This window comes from Tachypleus tridentatus, chromosome 4 (assembly GCF_004210375.1).
Source record: "Tachypleus tridentatus isolate NWPU-2018 chromosome 4, ASM421037v1, whole genome shotgun sequence".
Lineage (NCBI taxonomy): Eukaryota > Metazoa > Arthropoda > Merostomata > Xiphosura > Limulidae > Tachypleus > Tachypleus tridentatus.
Window position 1 is genome coordinate 52,240,245 of NC_134828.1, and position 11,268 is coordinate 52,251,512.

The 11,268-nt window shown below is 33.5% G+C and overlaps 1 protein-coding gene across 7 annotated transcripts in view; it reads right to left on the minus strand.

Annotated features, from left to right (window-relative positions):
- The window catches only part of LOC143249134 (arrestin domain-containing protein 4-like), a 45,223-nt gene extending 34,391 nt beyond the window's left edge, over window positions 1-10,832 (minus strand). For 2 of the 7 annotated variants that reach the window (XR_013027579.1, XM_076498492.1), the window contains exon 1: window positions 4,081-4,357. Coding sequence is in view for 5 of the 7 variants with exons in the window: in XM_076498492.1 (XP_076354607.1) it covers window positions 4,081-4,112 (32 nt within the window). In the remaining 2 variants the exon portion in view is untranslated. Of the gene's footprint in view, window positions 1-4,080; window positions 4,364-10,358 lie in introns of those variants that run through there. The other 5 variants (XR_013027578.1, XM_076498491.1, XM_076498495.1 and 2 more) reach the window with 4 other exon arrangements.
- Between the last annotated feature and the right edge of the window lie 436 nt (window positions 10,833-11,268).

An 11,268-nucleotide genomic window follows, 5' to 3' on the forward strand; every position in this document is an offset into this window, starting at 1 on the left:
CCCTGATAATTGCTAATTGTAAAGAGTTATATACCTGAAAATAACTTAAGCTGTCTCGATAAGATTTAGTTTACAAAATCATATCATTTTTCTATGTAATTTCCAACCATAAATATTTATAGATCTTATTTCAGTTTAAGCCATTTCGGTGAAACTTAGTTTACAAAATTGTTTTTATTGGTAATTCATAACTAATAAATATCTGTAAACCTTGTTTTGATCAATCTCTATTTGTGCTCGTAATCCGAGGGTTGCAGGTTCGAATTCCCGTCGCACCAAATATGCTCGCCGTCTCAGCCATGTTGGCGTTATAATGTGGCGGTCAAACCCACTATTCGTTGGTAAAAGAATAGCCCAAGAGCTGGCGGTGGGTGGTGATGACTAGCAGCCTTCCCTCTAGTCTTACACTGCTAAATTAGGGACGGCTAGCACAGATAGCCTTCGTGTAGCTTTGCGCAAAATTCAAAACAAACAAACAAACTCTATATGTGACTAGTTGATCCTACTAAATACTGCTAAATTACTTTTTATCACTTACATGATTGAATTTTAGTACTTGTAAACACATAAACGTCACAATTGTGCATTGTACAGGGCTGATACTTGTTAATTTCTTATCAACAATTAACCTAGTTTAGTTTCGAACCCTTTTTATGTTAATTAAACACATCTTATTGCGAACTGCTAAACGTTTTATTAGTGTATAACTGTGTAACTGATCGTGAGCTTTTAAATCAATAATTTTCATGCTTCGTAAGGCATACACGTCTTGTAAAACCTGGCTGATTTTTAAGCACTAGGCTGTTGAAATAATATTCTAAGGCTGTAGCAGAAGTACTTCCTCCCTCATCTTGGGGGTTTATATGGTAAAAAGCGGGTTGGAAAAACCGCAGGTATTCCATTACGTAGCTTTGTACTTAAAACACCAAATAAACACGGTTTTTGTTTGTTTATTATTAAGCACAAAGTGGACTATTTGTGCTGTGATCAGCAAGCGTATCAAAAAGTTTAGTTATAAGCTGTTTCCCCAGGGAAGGCAAAATACATGCGATGTTAGATTTTATCAACAATTCTGAAAAAAAAAAAAAACAGTAGAAGAAAAATAGACAGGAAGTTTTGATTTACTTAGTAGGTATATATATTACAAATCTTATTGTATTGTGTCAACTTTGCTATGGTTACATTACATATAGTTTTTTTTTCAAGTAAATGAGAATTTCGAGCAAATCGGATAGTAGTTATGTGCTACGCTTTTATATTTCTAAAATTCCCTATAATATAAATTCATATTAAGTACTCAAAATTTTGCTTATTTTAGATTTAGTCTTTAGCTTAACACTCCTACGAAAAGTGGGGCCTAATAGGCCCCAGAGCAACTTGAAAGGTTATTAATATTAGGCTAATAATTTTGTATTTAAATGAAATTGCCATTCAAATCCATTAATGAATGGATTAACGAGATTCCCACTCTCCCTATCTACTATCTAGCGAAACCACAGCCAGGGGAACGGGCTTGGAGAAATCAGGACTAGAAACGTCTTTTCGTAGGAGTGTTAAAATCTCTCCATCCACCTGCTTTTTTAAAATCTGACACAGAGAGAATCGCCACATGAAATGTTAATTGGTGGTTAACAATCGTGATATACTCATCTAGTAGCCACTCTTTAGCACAGCGATATGGCTGCAGACTTACAACGTAAGAATCAAGGTTTCGATACTTGTGTTAGGGAGAGCACAGATGGCTCGTGGTGTTGCTTTGTGCTTTATTTTGAACATACTCCTCTAGTAGTTAAGCCTAAAAATCAAAACTTGACATAATATGTAATATCTGATTGGTTGTAATGTGTCTTGCATACATTTTCGGGGGGGGATGTTGTTTACCTTTAATTATACATATTTCAAACGCTCTAGTTATTATCTTTCTTTTTAATTGTATCTTAAAAGAGAACTTTAATATTACATATCACAAAATTTTCTACACACAAATTCATTTTTAAATTCTTTTACCTTAGACATGTTCTTTCACAAACCAAGTCAAACTAAAACGTATTGTAGTGCATGAAAACTTTAGAACTATTAAGCAAAAATAAACTTTATTCATGAGCTTAAAAGAACGTTGTTGTTTTTTTACAAATAAAACCTTTTTATCCAAGAGTGCAAAATTTATTAACAAAAAAGTAAAGATTTTTAGTAAACCACTTAAATATATATATATGAAAGTATGTAATTATGAGGATAATTTTTAAATCTTTTATTTGAAACTACTTTGTTTTGCAGCTTGCCAGATATATAGTTTTAATACACATCTAGTTTATCTTGTAGCTATAAAAGTTCCAGAATGACGTAAGAAACAATTCCAACCGGTTTTCTTATTGCAAAATGTAGGAAGGTCACGAAAACACGTTTTTCGTCAGTTAATAAGTGAGCGACTTCAGATGGCTATTATATAAATATATATACATACTGACATACATTACTACAGGCAGTTTTCATTAAACCACGTTTAACCAATTTCTATAAATACGAGATGTCCGAAAAGTCTGAAACTATAGTAACTTCCACGAATTTTACAGAATGTGCTCCACCTCTTATTCTTGTAATTCGAAAGAAGCAGGTTTAACTCGACCTTCTCATGCGTTAACAGTGCTGTCATCTGTCACGTTCTGTCATTAAGAAAACTTGCAAATTACCTATGATTCCAGACTTTTCGAATATCCAGTAGGTAAACATCACAGAACATCTAGACTGAACATGTTTTTAGCAAAAAATGACTGTAACTGTACTAAATGTTACGATCAAATAATGATGATGATGAAGCCAAGCTTTCATGAAAATTATTGTAGATTTATACTATCCAAAAGGCTTATGAGACTTGCTTCCAAAATGTTTAAATGTCATGACCTACATGTATGAAAAGTTTTTGGTAACATAAATAAACATTACCCTCTATAACATTTTAAAAACTTGTTAATGATAGAAACAGACCTGACTCTCAGTGCATTATTTGCGTTCCATTACTGCCGAAAACCAAAGAAGCTGCACACCGCTCTTTCGGGGCTTGGTTGCGTCATAATAAAAGGGACTATCAAATCCCAATCTCCAGTTCAAGAGTTAGAAACGTGTGCTGTTGACTACCTGCCTTTCCTCTAGTTTATCACCTCAAAATTAGGGACAGCTAGCGCAGATATATTTTAATTGTATAGCTACGCGTGAACATCCAAAACAAATAAGTAAGCAGAATTTAAACTGCTTAGAAAACATTTTTACAACAGTAAAAAAAAACTGTTTTAAAATTAGGGCATATTTACGAAAACAACATTTTCACCTTCAGACCAAAAGGAGCTAGTAAATAGAATAATCAAACTAAAATTTTTCGTTAAAAATAAATATTATTTAACGAAAATTTAGTATCTGCGCAGAGAATGACACTGTACAGCTTTTAAAAAAATCCTGATTTTTTAAAAGTTTTTTATGTATATATATATTTGTTTATATGTTAATTGTTAAGTACTCTGCATGGCATGCTATCTGCAGAGATTAAATTCCAAATCTTATCGTCATAAATTTTCAAATGTACTGCTGAACTCTTGTGGGGTCACTCATGTATGAATACATATAATTATTAACGAAGTGAAATGTTGTGAGATAAACTGTTCTTCCAAGTGTTAAGTTTTGAAAACGTGTATTTTCGCTGTAAAAAGCCAAAAAATAATAAATATAATAAAATATTCAAAAGGTGTTTCTAAACACGAAAATTAACTCCATTTCTTTGCTGGCATGCTTTGGTGACTAGGGCACTTTGCGCGAAATTCAAAACAAACCAAAAGAGAAGTTATGCTTTTTTTGTTTAAAAGTTCATTTAAGAGCCTTTTTATTTGCAAACTATTCACTGACTAATCTCTTCTGCCATTTACGTTCGTTCGACTTATTTAACTTCGCAGAATTGAAATTGTTTTGCTAAAACAAAAGTGAAATAAAATAAAACAATTTATTATAATGTTTCGCGGAAACGTTCTTCGTCGAATAATAAAATAGTGAGTTAGCTACAGAGAATTTAGTAGCTACACTATAATAGCTTACCTTACATGACCATTTGCAATGAGGTCTAGCATGACATATTGATTAAAGCGCTCGAGTCATAATCCGAGAGTGGCAGATTTGAATCCCTATCACCGAACATGCTGTAAAGACATTGTAACATATCAGTCAATCCAACTATTCGTTGGTAAAGAAGTAATCCAAGAGTTGGTGGTGGATTGTGTTTACTAGCTGCCTTCTCTCTAGTCTACCACTGCTAAACTAAGGACGGCTAGAGCAGATAGCCCTTGTGTAGCTTTGCTCGAAATTTAAAACAAACCAAACCCTTTACATGAGCAAGTTTTATCTCGTCTAAGATATTCAGTGATCATTGCATGAAGACAAAGTGGTAAATAAATTTTTATTAACTTTTCGTAGTAACTGTACTGAGGAAATAGGTAAGTTAAAAACAAAAAAAAAACAAATATAGTGATAAGGGAAAAGACTGGCTGGTAACCATTTGTATGCACGAAATGCGTTAACTTTTTTTTTTACCTTATAGCGGTTAGATCCTAACACATAGAAAGATTCTTACAAAAAAATTCCAGTTTCGTCGCTCCGTAACACTTTCATTAGTTCAGTGTGGTGTCTGCCGAATGTTAAAATAAAATAAATCAACCTCTGTAATAACTAGCTGAAATATGGGTTAAGCTAGGGGCACTTTCAAAAGTGGAGCAGCAATATTTTTTATTTTTGCTTCTCTTTTTCAAGAACTTCTATAACAGGGGCCGTATAATAATTACAAAAATGATAAATACTGAGAGATAAATATATCAGAAAATGAGCACAAATTATTTCAGAACAAAGTCGTTTTAAGAGTAGGCGCATGAAAAAGACTGCGAATAGCTTCAACTCCATAAGTAGTGTTTCATGAATAACAGTTTTTCAAACTGAATGACGAACATAAAGTTAAAAGTGGAAACACTTTTCAAATAAAAAGAAAGTATGTGTGTTGAGAGGGAGTGTATGAAAGTACAAGACTTCTTAGTTTAGAAAACGTAAATCAATGATGCACAATGTATAAGATAAAAGATGACTGATGATTTAGCAGATCTGTGCTTCAAAAATTTTGTTTTATACTGTTATTTCTGGCCCTAGAGCAAGTTTGACTTTGTTCAACGTTATTTAAAATAGTTGATATTTAAAACACTTGAACACATTTCACTCTATCTATCTGTTGCATAAAAACTATTTGATCCGTTTATCAGTTCCTCAGCCATTTGCTTCCTATTCATCCAAACAGGACAGAGAATATTTGTTTCAGTTATATCATGTAGCTACTGTCTACAGCCAGTTCTCGCCTGTACGTTCGAGCAGACATCGTCTTAACGGGCCCGGCATGGCCAAATGTGTTAAGGCGTTCAAATCGTAATCCGAGGGTCGCGGGTTTGAATCCCGGTCGCACCAAACATGCTCGCCCTTTCAGCCGTGGGGACGTTATAATGTGACGTTTAATCCTACTATTCGTTGGTAAAAGAGTAGCCCAAGAGTTGGCGGTGGGTGGTGATGACTAGCTGCCTTCCCTCTAGTTTTACATTGATAAATTAGGGACGGCTAGCGCAGATAGCTCTTTAGTAGCTATGCGCGAAATTAAAACACAAACAAACAAACATTGTCTTAATTGTTAAGAATCACACATCTTCGAACCTGCAGCTTTCCATATGGAAAATATTATTCTGTTGGTTACTAATAAGTTATTTTTTCTCTGAATCCGTTAACTATTAATAATTACAGATGAAGTTTTTATTAGTTAAAAACTAGCTAATACAGTCTAGTATAACTAATACATAAGTTACACTTCATATTCATTGAATAATAACCAATGTAACTTTAGCATGTATGCATTAAAACAATAACTACTAAAACTTTATCTTCTATACATAAAATATACTTATATTAATAGATATTGTTTGTATCCCAGAACAGCTGGTATGGGTATTATCATTCTTATTGATAAGGAGAGAACAACGTTTCGATCTTCGTAGGTTATCTTCAGGTTAAGAAAGAGAGAGTTTGAAAGTGACCGTTGCCGGACACGTGTTAACAAAGAGAGTGTAAACGGGTATGGGATTGTAGGTGGCGCTGCAGGCGAATGTTAGGTTATTAATTAGTATAGGTATAACGGAGTTCCTTCATATTTGTTTAATTTTGGTTTTAGTTGCTATATAAGTAGGGCTTCTTTGATTTTGCGTTTCTTTATATTTGTTTCCCTACATAATACCTGGATGTTTTTTATGGTTATTTTGTGTTTATTTCATTTGCAGTGTTAAAAACCTTTGAAGGTGTTTATTGTGTTCTTTGAATCTTGTTTCCATTTTTTTTGCTTCTTTTTCTAATATAGAAGTCGTGGCAGTTGTTGCATTGTATTTTATAAATTATGTTGGCCTAATGTTTGTCAGTGTAGTTTTTACATAGTATGAACTTTAGTTTTGTACCTGGTTTTTGAATGAATTTGGTGTTCACTGGAATGTTGTGTTTTGTTATAAGTTTTTTTTCCAAATACTGGTTACTTTTTCGCTGATGTCGGGAACATATGGTATACAGCAGTGTAAGGGTTTGTAGTTTGTTGTATCTTGGGACTTATAGTTGTTTGTTTGTTGTTGATCTAGGTGTATGCATATATTTTTTCCACGGTTTTTTGAGAACATTTGTTGATGTTGATGAAGTGTTGTTTTATTTTGTTAATTTTATCGTTAATTTTATGTGGTGAGCATAGTTTTATGGCTGTGTTTATTTGGATTCTTAGTATGTTGAGTTTTTGTTTTGTTTCATGTGCTGAGACCCACAGAATGTATAATCCAGTATGGGTTATTTTTCTGTGGATTTCTGTTTTGAATTGTGCATCAGTTCTAGTGATCTTGAGGTTAAGAAATGCTATTTGGTTATTTTTTTCCTGTTCACAGGTGACTTAAAGTTGGGGTGTATTGAATTAACGTGATTGAAAGTGTGTATTATGTAGATGTGAATCCAGCAGTTGTATCATCAACATACCTGTACCAGTATAGTGGTGGATGTAAGGCTGAAATGATCGCTTGAGATTCAATCTGTGTCATAAATATGTTGACTAGAACTGGTGACACGGGATTTCCCGTACTTAGGCCCTTTATTTGCATTTAAATTTTGTTACTGAACAAAAAGTTAGTTTTGGTGGTAGTGAATTCAATAAGGGTTCCTAATTGGTTAATGGAGATGGGTATCAATGGGTTGGAGTCTTGAATATAAAGTTTTAAAGATATTTTGCAGGCTTTGGTTGTTGGGACTTCTGTGAAGAGGGAGATCACAGCAAAACTGGCCATTAAGGCTTTATGATTTAGTTGATTAAAATATATTTAAAGTTAAAAGAGTCTTTGAAAAAGGAGCTGGTTGATGTTACATATTTAGAAAACACCCACGCTGTGTATATTTACCGAGGTTGTATTTAGATGATTCATAGGTCGACATTATGGGTCGTAGTGGACAGTCAGGTTTGTAGGTGCTGTATAGCTGCGGTATGCGTGTGTCGGTCTTTCGTAGGTAAGAATAAATGTTTTGTGAGATTGTTTTTTTTCATTTGTAGTAGTATTTTGTTTAATTGGTTTTCATGTGTTTTTGTTGGATTTGTGTTTAATAACTTGAATTTATTTGTATCTGATAAGATGGTTTTCATTTTTTGAGTGTATTCATTTGTGTTCATTGTAACTATAGCATTGCTTTTACCTGCTTTAAGAATTTTAATGTTGTTGGCTTGTTTTAAGTTGTTTATAGAATTAATATATTTTTATGTGAGGTTGTTTTTTTAGATTTCTTTTCTGTGAAATTATGCTGATAGTTCTGTGTGAAAATTCTTTGAAAAAGTTCTTTAATATACTGTTTTAAGGTGTTTCATGGAAATATTGTTTGTTTTGAATTTCGCACAAAGCTACTCGAGGGCTATCTGTGCTAGCCGTCCCTAATTTAGTAATGTAAGACTAGAGGGAAGGCAGCTAGTCATCACCACCCACCGCCAACTCTTGGGCTACTCTTTTACCAATGACTAGTGGGATTGACCGTCACATTATAATGCCCCTACAGCTGAAAGGGCGAGCATGTTTGTTACGACCGGGATTCGAACCTGCGACCCTTGGATAACGAGTCGCACGCCTTAACGCGCTTGGCCATGCCGGGTCGTTTCAGGGAAATATATGTTTTCAGTTCTACCTGGAAAGATAGGTTGTTGGTTGTCAAGCGATCAATTCAGCCTTACACCCAGCACTATACTGGTACATGCTGGATTCACATCTTTGAAATACACACTTAGTTTTTCAATCACGTTAACTCGATACTCGCCAACGTTAAGTTCAACTGTGAACAGGAAAAAAACTAGCCAAGTAGTATTTCTTAACTCCAAGATCACTAGAACTGATACACAATTCAAAACATAGGACTCAGCACATGAAACAAAACAAAAATTAAACATATTAAGAAATTAAATAAACACAGCCACAAAAGTATGTTCAGCTGATAAAATTAACGATAAAATTAACAAAATAAAACAACACTTCATCAACATTAACAAATGTTCTTCAAAACTGTGGAAAAACAATGTACGCACACACCTAGACCAACACAATAACTCCCAAGATAGAAACTACGAAACCTTACATTGCTGCATACCATTTGTTCCCGACATCAGCCAAAAAATAACCAGCATTTTGAAAAAAACTTTGCTTTCCAGTAAACACCAAATCTATTCAAAAACCAGGCACAAAACTGAAGTCCATACTATGTAAAAACTACACTGACAAACAGAACATCAACAATTTATAATACATTGCAACGACTACCACGACTTCTATATTGGAGAAACAAGCAGAAAAATAGAAACTAGATTCAAAGAACACAGAAAACCACCTTCACATGTTTTTGAATACTGCAAGTCAAATAAACACAACATAACTATAGAAAACACCCAGATATTAAGTAGGGAAACAAATATAAAGAAACATAAAAACAAAGTAGCCCTACTTATGTAGCAACTAATACCAAAATTAAACTAATATAAAGGAACACTTTTATACCTATACTAAGTTAATTACCTAGCATTCACCTGCAGCACTACCTACAATCCCGTACCCGTTTATACTCTCGTCCCTAAGACATGTGCCCGACAACGGTCACTTTTAAACTCCCTTTGTTAATCTGAAGATGACCTAGGAAGGTCGATACGTTGTTCTTTCCTTATTAATAAAAGTGGTAATACCCATACCAGCTGTTCTGTTATACATTTTTATTTCAAGTGGGTTTCTCCTCATCAAGAATTGTTTGTATCAGTTTAACAATAATAAAGTTCTACATGAATCTGTTAAAATTATATAATTCTTCATTGTTTTTGTTGTATAATACAAATGTTGTCTGATAGCTATTAGTGTTACATTTTACAAGTTTTAATTTGTACATGTCAAATAATATCGAAGTTATACTTTGTGTATGTTACACAATAGCATTTTCACCATGTATCTGTTAAAAAATAATATATATATATATATTGCCAGATTCAATTTCCAGTCACAATATATCCAGAACATGTTTCAAACTTCCAACTGCACTAACGTTATAACGGGTGACACTCAGTCCCTGTTATTTGGCAGTTTACGAAATTAAGAGAAACACAAGAATTTCCATGAGTTCAGATCCTAAACTATAAATCATTAAAATTATTCCGATGTCATGGCTTACCCTCAACTTATATATATTCACTTATGAGGTATTAAGATTGTTCAATAATTTTCTGTGGCCTGCTCCTGCTTTGTTTGGAGATGACGTTTTTTGACTCTATGCTAAATCTCCAAACCAGTCAAAAGGGAAGAACTATTCAAAATGTCAAAAAGTAACCTTAAGGGTAAATTTTCGTTACACTTTAAATTTGGGTATTCAGGTTTCCACGTTTTGTCACCATCACGTTATAGCCCGCTTTATAGTTATTATTAAAGTATGTAAGGTGTAAAATAAATAACTGTACAGTTATATTTATCAGCAACCCTACACAAACTAGGAAGACATTTAGACAGTTATACATAAATTAAAAAAAACAAATGAAAACACCTAAAATTATTGCTATATACTAACAATTCTTAGGTCAAGTTAAAAAGTGTACATAGATATAAGTGCGTGATAATCACTCTGGAAACCAAATATGGATATTTGAAATAACATTTTTTACAAGGTTCGAAGCCATTACCTCAAACGTGAACTATAATGTCGGTTCCGAAAAATAAAATATAGGCTCAAAATTATACAAGCTGTGACGTGTTGTGTCCACTCACCTGTGACCTGAGCGTGATCTTCCACTTCCACTAGTATACGTCCTGAGAGAAAAGAGCCAGGGAAGTACAGAAGATTTTCATTATCCAGTAAGATGAGGAACTTTTGTAGTTTTTTTGACATTTTGTGTTAATTTAATTCCTAAAAACTTCTATTCTTACTTATAGATCCAGCTGTTTTTAAACATGAAATATCTCTAACCAATGGCATTGAAGCGACACAGAACAGACTGTTAGCTTAAACTGTTTGCCTTTTCTCTAAAGGAGGTCTTCGAAACGTACTGTCTTTCAACTTTACGTGCTACGCTTGTTTCGGAGCTATTCAATAATAAAATGTGTCACTCTACTTGTGTTAAAAACAAAACTGAGAAAAAAAAAACAACCAGTTTAAGGAAGACTTTCAGGTTAAACCTGTATCCGTGTTGTTCGGAGGAACGTTTTACGCTTATACCGGTTCTTTTCTACGATTACATGACATAAACCGTTATTCAAACAAGTACCTGAGTATCCAACGGGATAGATGTAGAACGTGGCCTATATTTAACGTACCAGACTGTGGTTCGTTGCCGCATTCAGAGTTCATGGAGGTATTATAAAAATGGTAGCCAGATTTCATTATTTGATCAAAATAGCTCAGGAGTTGGCGGCGGGAGCTGTTAACCAGCTGTCTTCATGTAGTGTCGTCTGAAAAGTTGAAAGAGTTAACGACTCTGAAACTAGATTTGTTTTTGTCGAAACTTGAGTTAGATATTATTACACTTCCTTTTTTTTGTTTATTTTCAAAATCTATTGTAATGTGAAAACTTAATTATGTTAAATTTACTTATTCTCAAATATAAAAAAACGAATACAATTGTATTCATAACACATTAATATTTCTATAATAATTATTCTGTGCTTCTGGTGTGAAACT